The sequence below is a fragment of the Barbus barbus genome (genome assembly GCF_936440315.1).
Source record: "Barbus barbus genome assembly, chromosome: 41".
Classification (NCBI taxonomy): Eukaryota; Metazoa; Chordata; class Actinopteri; order Cypriniformes; family Cyprinidae; genus Barbus; species Barbus barbus.
In genome coordinates, this window is record NC_136719.1 from 26,601,401 (window position 1) to 26,612,955 (window position 11,555).

An 11,555-nucleotide genomic window follows, 5' to 3' on the forward strand; every position below is an offset into this window, starting at 1 on the left:
GATCTCTGTGTGTGTGTGTGTGTCCTGAGGCTGGCTGATCTCTGTGTGTGTGTGAGTGTGTGTGTGTCCTTAGGCTGGCTGATCTCTGTGTGTGTGAGTGTGTGTGTGTGTGTGTGTGTGTGTGTCCTGAGGCTGGCTGATCTCTGTGTGTGTGTCCTGAGGCTGGCTGATCTCTGTGTGTGTGTGAGTGTGTGTGTGTCCTGAGGCTGGCTGATCTCTGTGTGTGTGTGTGTGTGTGTGTGTGTGTGTGTGTCCTGAGGCTGGCTGATCTCTGTGTGTGTGAGTGTGTGTGTGTCCTGAGGCTGGCTGATCTCTGTGTGTGTGTGAGTGTGTGTGTGTCCTGAGGCTGGCTGATCTCTGTGTGTGTGTGTCCTGAGGCTGGCTGATCTCTGTGTGTGTGAGTGTGTGTGTGTCCTGAGGCTGGCTGATCTCTGTGTGTGTGAGTGTGTGTGTGTCCTGAGGCTGGCTGATCTCTGTGTGTGTGAGTGTGTGTGTGTCCTGAGGCTGGCTGATCTCTGTGTGTGTGTGTGTGTGTGAGTGTGTGTGTGTCCTGAGGCTGGCTGATCTCTGTGTGTGTGAGTGTGTGTGTGTCCTGAGGCTGGCTGATCTCTGTGTGTGTGAGTGTGTGTGTGTCCTGAGGCTGGCTGATCTCTGTGTGTGTGTGAGTGTGTGTGTGTCCTGAGGCTGGCTGATCTCTGTGTGTGTGTGTCCTGAGGCTGGCTGATCTCTGTGTGTGTGAGTGTGTGTGTGTCCTGAGGCTGGCTGATCTCTGTGTGTGTGTGTGTGTGTGTGTCCTGAGGCTGGCTGATCTCTGTGTGTGTGAGCTCAGTCAGTCTCAGCACCAGCTGAAGGAGGGGACTCTTACTTACGCTCAGCTCTTGCTGTTTTAGGGCTTTGTAATGGTATGTGTTGGGGTCGCTTGTTTTTAGGTGTTTCCAGAATTTCAGGGCTCTTTTTTGAATGTTTAGAAGCAGAGGGTATTGGCCTAATTCTGCTCTGCATCCGTTGTTTGGAGTTTTTCTTTGAACTTTAAGTATTCTTTTACAGAAATCTAAATGTAGAGTTTCGATCGGGTGTTTTTCCCAATTTAAGAAGTCAAATTTTATAGAAGGACCCCACACTTCACTGCCATATAAAACAATTGGTTCAATTATAGATCTGAAAAGTTTGAGCCAGATTTGGATTGGGATGTTGATTTTAATGGATCTTTTTATGGCATAGAAAGCCCTTTGAGCTTTCTCTTTGAGTTCATTCACAGCCAAAGCAAAGTTACCGGTTGGAGTTATTTTCAGGCCGAGGTAAGTGTATGTTTTTGTGGTTTCAATGGTTCTGTGTGATAGTGTGAATGTGTGTGTTGGTCCCTGAGATCTGGAGCGTTTCTGGAACATCATTACTCTAGTTTTTTGGAGGTTGACCGTCAGGGCCCAGGTCTGACAGTAATCCTCCAGCAGATTCAGGCTGTCCTGAAGCCCCTCTTCAGTGGGCGACAGGAGGACCAGGTCATCTGCGTAGAGAAGACACTTTATCTCTGTGTCGTGTAGAGTGAGACCTTGAAAGGGGGTGTGTTCTAATGTGTTGGCCAATTGGTTGATGTAGATGTTGAAGAGGGTGGGGCTTAAACTGCATCCCTGTCTCACTCCACGCCCCTGGGGGAAGAATTCGGTTCTTTGGTTCCCAATTTTAACCGCACAATGGCTGGCTGTGTACATCGATTTGATGAAATCATAGACTTTTCCCCCTATTCCACTGTCGATAAGTGTTAGGTATAGTCCTTCATGCCAGATTGAATCGAATGCTTTCTTGAAATCAACGAAACAAGCAAACATTTTTCCTTTGTTTTGATGTACATATTTGTCAATTAGTGTTTGTAATGTAAACATGTGATCGGATGTGCGACATTTTGTAAGACACACACTCACACAGACTCTTACTCTCTCTCTCACACACACACACAATTGGTATATGAGCAGTGTAAACATATCAGCATTTGCACCGATTGTCTCATTGCTCTCTCTCTCTCTCTCTCTCTCTCTCAATTCAATTCAGCTTTATTAGCATGACTGTGTAACACAATGTTGTCAAAGCAATAACATAAATATAAATATAACAGTATCACTAAGTTCTCTCTCTCTCTCTCTCTCTGTCAGTCGCGTGGTTTGTCTCCGCAGTGGGTTTTCAGTGCTCGAGGTGATTACAGCAGAGCTGCCAAAAACCTGCACGAGGCCATAAAGAACAGCGACATTCAGGACGAGAGACTCGCCAGACTCTACAACACACGCATTATGAGGGTGAACAAATGCATGCATGTACAGTATAACTTCAGATAAAGGAATAATCAGAAGAATCACACAAAATAATAACTTACTCACATCATGTCATTACAAACTCGGAGAACTTTTTTTTCCATCCGAACCCCTCAGATGTGAAATATTTACTGGAGATTTCCAGTTTATATCAGGAATTTAACAGCACATTTTTATGGTGGTTAATAATGGTCAATATGTGATTATTTTGTCAATATTTTGATTGTGATCCAAGTTGTATGAAGGAAATGCCCAAATTTAAAAGGCAATTGCAACTTTTTATCTCAGTGCTGACTATTATCACAGATTTGAGGTTTATCGAAGTCAGAATTGTGAGATTCCCAATTAACTTTTTCTTTTATCTCTGGTTCTCAGAATTGCAAGTGAATTTTTTTGTTATAAACTCGCAATTGTGAATTAACATTCTGAAAAGAAGTCATAATTGTGAGATAAAAAGTCAAAATTACATTTTTTGTTTCATGCATTTTCAAAATTGCGACTTTGTCTCACGATTGCGCAACTTCTCTCAATTCAGATTTTTTTTCTCAGAATTGCGAGGAAAAAACTCAAGAGTTATGAGATAAAGTCGAAATTGTTTAATTTTTTATTGTCTTTTCTCAGAATTTTATATCTTGCAATTGTGAGTTATAAAGTTTTTTTTCCCCGGAATTGCGAGTTTATATCTTAAGTTATTGGGAGTTAACATCTCGGAAAATCTCAGAATTGCAAAAAAAGTTAGAATTTTGAAATAAAAAATTGCAGTTAACTAATTTTTTTTTTCCTGTGTTTTTTCAGAATTGCGAGTTATACTCTCACAAGACTTTTGTTCTTAAAATTGCGAGTTTATATTGTATTATAAACACACAACTAAACCTTTGTTTTAAAAATTGCATGATTATATCTTTAGTTCACTCAAAAATGAAAATTCTGTCATTAATTACTCTCCCTCATGTCGTTCCAAACCCGTAAGACCTTCATTCATCTTTCGAAACACAAATTAGGATATTTTTGATGAAACCTGAGAGCTCTCTGACCCTCCATAGACAGCAAGAATATTACAAAAGATATTAGGATATTAGTAAGGACATGGGTAAAATAGTCCATGTGACTTCAGGGGTTCAACTGCAATTTTACGAAGCTACAAGAATACTATTTGTGCGCAAAGAAAACAATAATAACATCATTTATTCAGCAAGTTACCGTCGTCCGCCAATTTGGAGAGTACCCCAGAATGTAATCAATGTAGTTTGCGTTCAGTAGAAAGTGCGTGCATGCTGAACGTGAACAACGCTGATTACATGATAGAATAATGATAGAATTTTAATTTTTGGGTGAACTAACCCTTTAACATCTCAGAATTACTGAAGAACTGTGAAATAAAAAGTCGTAAACGGCATCCAATCTAGGGCTGGGACGATACATCGATGCATCGCGAATCGAGAAATGATTCCACATGGATTCTGAGATTTTCTGAATGCATTGCGATTCCTCTGGAATTGATTCTGAGGTTTGAACAGCAGGTGGCGCTGCATGCTTCAGAAACAGCCGTACTCGTTTCCAAATCCTTACACACACTCAAACCTAAAATAATCATTCATAAAATTCGCAAAGTTTGAAGTGAATTACAAGGGTGTTCACAGTGGGCTGTTTACATTAATCTCGGGTCATTCTGAGCTGAGGTGAGATTACAGACTCTTCAGCGCTCTTCGTCATCAGCATTTGAGTCTAGATTAGACCGCCATCTGCTGTTAAAATCTAAGACCAGAGGAATCGCAATATATTCTGAAAATCTCACAATCCCAGCTCATGTCCGATCACTTCTGGACATCTTGCAAAACATCTTTTGTGTTCCGCTGAAGAAAGTCAGTCACACAATATCAAAGATCAAACCTTCATGCCGCTCCTTCATGTGTTTGCACAGGTGGAGTACTACTTCCTGTCGCAGTACGTGTCGGTGGTGGAGACGCCCTTCCGTCACGTGTTTCACGGCCGTGGCGATCACACTCTGAGCGCGCTGGCCGATCACCTGTCGCTGCTGCGCTCCGCACCACACCTGTTCGATGAGGCTCGTTTCCGCCGCCAGCTGGCGCTCTTCACCTGGACACTTCAGGGTGCCGCCAACGCGCTCAGCGGAGACGTCTGGAACATCGACAACCCGCTCTAGAGCTCCAAACACGGCCTTCAGCGTCTATTTATCCAGCAATATCTCGAATCCCATTACATGCAGTGTATTTTCATACAGTCAAACCAAAATATATTCAGACACTTTCAACATTTCTCACATTATTCGATTATTATTCACACAGTTTATTCGATATAGTGAGTTAAACGGAGTCAGAACAAATTAATCTTGATATTAGATAACTTTGATAGAAAGGTATGTAATGAGTAAGGTTGAATATAGGGGTTTGCGATATATATATATAGTCTCCAAAAATTGGCCCGATTACAAACGTAATTTCTTACAACCGTTCAACAAGACGTTATTTAAGAGACTTATGTTTTAGACACAATATTGCCTGTTTTTGCGCTATTTCGACAACAAATATAATTCCAAACACAGTCATAGCACTCTTTGGTGTCTCTGAGCAACATGATGGTGATTCGATCCTGAATGAATCAATCGTTTAAATGATTCGGTTCAGTCGCAATGACTCCCTTATTAACAACGACTTGCTGCCACCTGCTGGCGTTTTTAATTTTCATTAAATATATTCGATTTTAATTTAGAAAGATGAATTAAATGTAAGAATATAACTGGCTTTATAAAGGTAAAAATGCCCCAAAAAGGTACAAATCAATTTAAACGTTTTGGAAAAGATTAATTTCTATCAGTATGAACTGATCATCACACAGAATATGAAAAATATCAAAACTTTAGGAGTCAGCTGTCCATAACACACTCAGCTAAATATCGTCTAATTATCGTTATCGAACAGTTGAACAGCTGTTAAGTTTAAGTACACAATTAGATAATACCAATTTAGCTCAACCAATTACCAAGCAATGCTTGATCTTGTAAAAAGGTTGCATTAGCAATTAAAGAAAAAACGCTTAAGCAAGGGTCAAAGCCTCGGAATAATTTTTGGTCCCAATTTTATATCAGTTTTACGCTGTATGAAGAATTTTTGGGTGTAATATTTCACAGTTTGCTTTATTTTGCTATGCTCACTTATAGTGTCCTGCAGCCACTAGTAAAAAATAAATCACAAATCAAACATTATATCTGGTGTCTGAATAATGATTGGTTTGACTGTATCTGCTCAACACGGCCGCTGAATATTATCTCCTTGTAAATTAATTGTTAATTAACTGTTATGATTGAGAAGAGATTCTTTTTTATTACCAAGTGATAATGAGACTCTTATGAATGTGAGCAGTAATTATGGAGAGCAGTGTCTCTCATAATTATGACAGTCATACTGTCGTCCAATCAAGAAGCAGCATCTGCTATCAATCGATTCTGTGGTGTCACATGACCTCAGGCGGTGACATATTTGACCTGTAATATTATAGCTCATGTGCACCTGATGTCAAACTGTCTTAACTATCACCTGTAGTGTATCGATCTGTTATTGATTCGATTCATATGAATTTAAGCACATGCTGTATGGTGCACTTCAATAAAAATGTGTTTCTTTTGTGTCAATTTCAGTCTTAATTAAATTTTTCAAATGCTTTTATAACATCCTGACATACAAGGAAGTTTGTCAAACTTCAACTTTAAGATGCTTAAATATTGCTTTTCTCAAAATAAAAATAAATAAGACTCCAGGCACCTATAGCGCGCGCAAAAAGATGGGCGGTGAGACGTTTACTTCACGACAGTTTACCTTTATTAATGATGTTTTTCAAAACAATAACATATATAATCCACAATTTCTACACTTATGTAACATTAAAAACGGATTCCAGCTCTGGTAATGCCGGTTCCTCAGATTTACATGAATGTACATATTATTGATATATAATATAGGCCTACTTGGGATTTTACATGTAATATTGGATTCAGATCAATGAATGTGTTTTATGCATTTAAAAAAACAACATTTGTTATATTTAGCAGCCCTTAAAATATTAAAATGACATAAAATTGAAACAGAGTTTACTGAAAAACCAAACTAAGGTAAATAAAACAAAAATGCTAAAATGTAATTTTTAACAATAATAAACTATAATAACATTTAAAATAGCATGCGACGTTTATTTACACTTGATATTTTGCTTATATCCATGTTAATATGGTTCTTTCAGATTCATGATGCGAGTATGAATTATTTCATAATTTGCAGTTAAATATGAATTTGCATTAATTTTCTTCTTTGACTCCAGGATCAGCGTTCGTGATCGTCTTCACAGTGTCCTCCGGCGAGAGCTTCGCCCATCATGATGTCACATCCTGTGGGAGAGAGGGATTTGTTTTTAAACTGAGGCATTACTCTACTATTATAGCATTAATATTTCAGATATTTTCATCTGACTGCCTGTGCAAATAAACACACGTCACAGACGTTCAGATGAAAATACTCCAGAATATTGCAGTAGGAAATGATCACGTGATCGACTGACCTCTGTCAGATCTGAGGAAATCTTCCCAGACGGTTGGTCTTCCTCTCCGTTGGTCTCCTCATTGTTCTGCTCGTCTTCACTCTCTTCATCTTTTGCGGCACTTTCATCACTTTCTCCTTCCTTACTGCCGTCTTCATCCTCCTCATCTCCTCCTTCCTTTTGTTCTCCGTCCTCGCTCTCTCCATCACCCTCTTCCTCATCTTCTTCTTTGCCTCCTTCCTTTTCTCCATCTCCTCCTTCCTCGTCCTCATCTTCCTCATCTTCATCTTCCTCGTCTCCATCTCCTCCTTCCTCTTCCTCCTCTGCTTTTTTCTCTTCGCTGCAGTTTTCCTCGCAGTCGCTCTGAAAAGCATCAGAAAGTCATATTTTGTTTCTTATAAAGAAGCTGATGAAGTGAAACCTGTTGAACAGCTTCAGTATTTCAGTCTCTTTGAAAGGTAAATCATGTGTTGATTAAAATCTAATAATGTTGACGGTTTTGTGTTACAGGAGCGTTTCGGTCATATGTAACACTATATGGAAACAGTGAGTTCTCAGTAATATAGTCAAACTAGTGTGCGTGTGTTTGTTTCCGTATGTGTATAAGTGTGTGTTTGTTTGTGTGAGGGTGTGTTTCAGTATGTTTTTGCCTATGAATGTGTGTGTGTTTGCATATGTGTGCATTAGAGTGTGTGAATGTGTGCATGAGTGTGTGAATGAGTGTGTGTGTGTGTTTGCGTATATGTGCATTAGAGTGTGTGAATGTGTGCATGTATGTGTGCGAGTTAGTTTGTGTGTCTGTGTGTTTGTGTGTGTGTGTGAGACAGGATGTGTGTTTATGTAATTGTCTGTGTGTGTGTGTTTGTGTATGTGTATGTGTGCATGTGTGTGTGTGTTAATGTGTGCATGAGTGTGTGCGTGTGTGTTGAGTGAGTGAATGTGTTGTGTTTATGTAATTGTGTGTGTGTGTGTGTGTTTATGTAATTGTGTGTGTGTGTGTGTGTGTCTGTAATTGTGTGTGTGTGTGTTTGTGTGTGAATGAATGCGTTGTGTTTATGTAATTGTGTGTGTGTGTGTGTGTGTGTGTGTCTGTAATTGTGTGTGTGTGTGTTTGTGTGTGAATGAATGCGTTGTGTTTATGTAATTGTGTGTGTGTGTGTGTGTGCTTATGTAATTGTGTGTGTGTGTGAGTGAGTGAATGTTGTGTTAATGTAATTGAGTGTGTGTGTGTGTGAGATTGTGTGTGTTTATGTAATTTGAGTGTGTGTGTGTGTGTGTGTTTATGTAATTGAGTGTGTGTGTGTGTGTGTGTGTGTGTGTGTGAGATTGTGTGTGTTTATGTAATTGAGTGTGTGTGTGTGTGTGTGTGTGTGTGTGTGTGAGATTGTGTGTGTTTATGTAATTGAGTGTGTGTGTGTGTGTGTGTGTGTGAGATTGTGTGTGTTTATGTAATTGAGTGTGTGTGTGTGTGTGTGTGTGTGTGTGTGTGTGAGATTGTGTGTGTTTATGTAATTGTGTGTGTGTGTGAGTGAGTGAATGTTGTGTTAATGTAATTGAGTGTGTGTGTGTGTGTGTTTATGTAATTTGAGTGTGTGTGTGTGTGTGTGTGTGTTTCATACCCCGTTGTCTTCTGAGCTCTCTGATCTAGTCACTCTCCTCCGCTGTATCTGTGTGTATCATGACAAAAACAGTGACGTTTATTTAGAATCATGTTCTGATTTACTGCTCAAATACTAATAATATAACAAAAGAGACCACTATGTACTTCTACAGTTTTTCTACTTCAAAACTTCATATTTCATTCAAACACATTCAGGTTAGTGAGTGAGACTTTAAACTGTGCTTCGTTTAACAGATCATTTTCTGGAAGAAACTAAAACTGTCCAATACACTTACAGGCAGCGAGTGTCCGAACGCCAGAAGCACCAAAACCAGCAAAGCCATCTTCATCTTTAAAGTTACTGAACAAACAACGAAAGCAATTAATGACGTATCTTTAGGGTTTCTGAGGGTCTTAAAAAGTCTCAATTCACCCGTTCACAAAACAAGGCCTTAAGAATAAGAAGGTCATAAATCAGAGCAGAAGTTCTTAATTCATGAAGTCGTGGTCATAAATGGTCATCAGTAACACAGGTATATCTGTAGCAATAGCCAACAATACATTGTATGGATCAAAATTATACATTTTTCTTTTATGCCAAAAATCATTAGGATATTAAGATCATGTTCCATGAAGATATTTTGTAAATTTTCTACTGTAAATATATCAAAACTTAATTTTTGATTAGTAATATGCATTGCTAAGAACTTCATTTGAACAACTTTAAAGGAGATTTTCTCAATATTTAGATTTTTTTGCTCCCTCAGATTCCAGATTTTCTAATAGTTGTATCTCAGACAAATATTGTCCTCTCATAACAAACCATACATCAATGGAAATATTATTTATGCATGTTTCAGATGTTCAGATCTACAGCTTTCATCTTTTCCGATCTACATTCAGATTATGTATAAATCTCAATAAAAAAAAAAAAAGATCCTTAATTGACCCTCACAAATACCTACCAATGGAGAATGAAAATTAATTTCCCCTTTGAATTAAGTAGATTTTTTTGATATTGTTCTTGGTTTAGCCATAAACTCACTTTATTTTGATCAGTTTCTCAGAAAACAAGACTTCATATCTTCAGTTGTTTTGCATTCCAGTAAATGTATCTTGATTAAAGAATCTTTAGACATTTGTGACTCTGGAGCACAAAAGCAGTCATAAGGGTCAGGTTTTTTTTATTGAGATTTATGCATCATCTGAAATCTGATGATAATCTTTCCATTGATTATGGTTTGTTAGGATAGGACAATATTTGTCTATCACCTTTAAAGTTGTTCAAATGAAGTTCTTAGCAATGCATTTTACTAATCAAAAATGAAGTTTTGATATATTTACAGTAGGAAATTTACTAAATATCTTCATGGAACATGATCTTTACTTAATATCCTGTAAGAATTACAGAAACTCAGACACTTTGGACTCCCGAGATGGATAACACACACACAGTGCATTAACATACAGACATCTGTCTCCACATCCCACTGAGAGAGAATACAAGAAAATGCCTCTCTCACATATGCATCAGTTCCTTTTCATCCACTTCTCCCCTCACCCATCTCTCCTTTCACTCAGCTCACTCAGAATGGCCAATAGCAGAAATTTAATGTTCTGCATTAATGCAAGTGTTATTTACAGTCATGTTTGGTATCATTTGAATTGTCTCAGAGCGACTGGTACAATGGTCTCATTCTTATAAGAAGTAAACTAAAAGGTAATACAAATCCTAAGAGTTCAGAGACATTTTGCATACTGTAGAGGGCGGACCGCACCTAATGGTTTTCATGCAAATTACCTTCTGTCCCTAAAGGTGCCAACTTGGCTTGATCAAAGCAAATCCAAATTGTTAGTTCCTGTCTCGAGTTTGGGGATGTTTATTCTGGTCTGAAGTACTTAAAGAGAATGTGGCAAAAGGATCGGCGCGATTTCTGTAACCAGACGCCCGTAGTGTGGGTCTCAATGCTCACACTATGTATTTCTATAAAGTCAGGTATGCATTCTTTACTCATAGATTTATCTCTGAGAATTCGATGTTTTGTATTGATATGATTTGATCTCTTTGAATTGCTGTGGAATTGAAATAATACATACAGTATTTACCTGACTGATAATAAATTGTTACATTTGACCTTATTCTGTTTTACTCTGTAATTATTGACACTAGTAGATTACGTTGCATCCTTGTTAAAGACATGAGCAACCGAATGAACGAGTAAATATAAAGTCAAGAGTTAACTAGAATAATCAAATATCAGAATAATAAATTAGAAACGGACAAGCAATCAATTTGTATTTCAAGTTAAATACGAGGTCATAAAGAAATGGAGTCAGATTAAATGATAAAATGGAGTCAGATTAAAGTTTAATTAAAATTGAAGAACTGTGCACACTGGAAAGACCGAGCACGCAGGAAACCTTCATCCACCACCGGAGACCTTCCTTGGGCCGGATGCGTGGAGCCTTACAATCCTAATGATTTTTGTCATAAAAGAGAAATGTATAATTTTGACCCATACAATGTATTGTTGGTTATTGCTACTGATGACTGCTTTTGTGCTCCAGAGTCACATTTGTACTGAAAAAAAAGACTTTGTTCAGTTTATTCCTTAAATTTTCTCAAGTTGATCTGAAAAAGCCTTAAAATGAGCTTCATAAAGCTTTCAGAAACCCTGATTAAAATGAAGTGATTAATTCTTACCTGTGATCGACCCGAAGCGCTCAGTTAGTGAAGCACAGAGAACAGCAGGAGATCATGAGCTGAAGTTCATCTGGATCTCCTCGATCGCACCGACGGCATTTAAACGAGCTTCTCGACATGCGGGGGCCGTCAGACAGACGCTGCGTGTTTTAATGAACATAACGGAGCCCCTATAAACATCTATTTGTGTCCGACCACAGACGGACTGGACGGCTGAAATCAAGCTCATTGCCGGACACAGATATGAGTTTTGATTATACAGATGTTTAATATAGACGTTTTAATTTCCCCTGTGGGACAATCACAGCTCTTTTGTGGGCAGATTTAATTGAAAGTGAGATCCTCAGGACGTGTGGGCATCGAGACGTGTTCTTCTTCTAGATCACGCTCACATTTCCAG

At 38.5% G+C, this 11,555-nt stretch overlaps 2 protein-coding genes across 2 annotated transcripts in view; one reads left to right on the forward strand and one right to left on the reverse strand.

The window, feature by feature from the left end:
• tfr2 (transferrin receptor 2) overlaps positions 1-5,950 on the forward strand; it is a 25,032-nt gene extending 19,082 nt beyond the window's left edge. The window contains exons 18-19 of the mRNA XM_079403045.1: positions 2,148-2,288; positions 4,225-5,950. Coding sequence (XP_079259171.1) covers positions 2,148-2,288; positions 4,225-4,467 — 384 coding nt within the window. The 3' untranslated portion in view covers positions 4,468-5,950. The remainder of the gene's footprint in view (positions 1-2,147; positions 2,289-4,224) is intronic.
• Positions 5,951-6,123: 173 nt separating this feature from the next.
• LOC306860961 (uncharacterized protein) lies at positions 6,124-8,795 on the reverse strand (the record flags this gene model as incomplete). Its single annotated transcript, XM_079402984.1, has 4 exons — positions 6,124-6,702; positions 6,873-7,214; positions 8,471-8,518; positions 8,748-8,795. The coding sequence occupies 4 exons, from the start codon at positions 8,793-8,795 to the stop codon at positions 6,688-6,690; spliced, it is 453 nt and encodes a 150-aa protein (XP_079259110.1). The 3' UTR covers positions 6,124-6,687.
• Between the last annotated feature and the right edge of the window lie 2,760 nt (positions 8,796-11,555).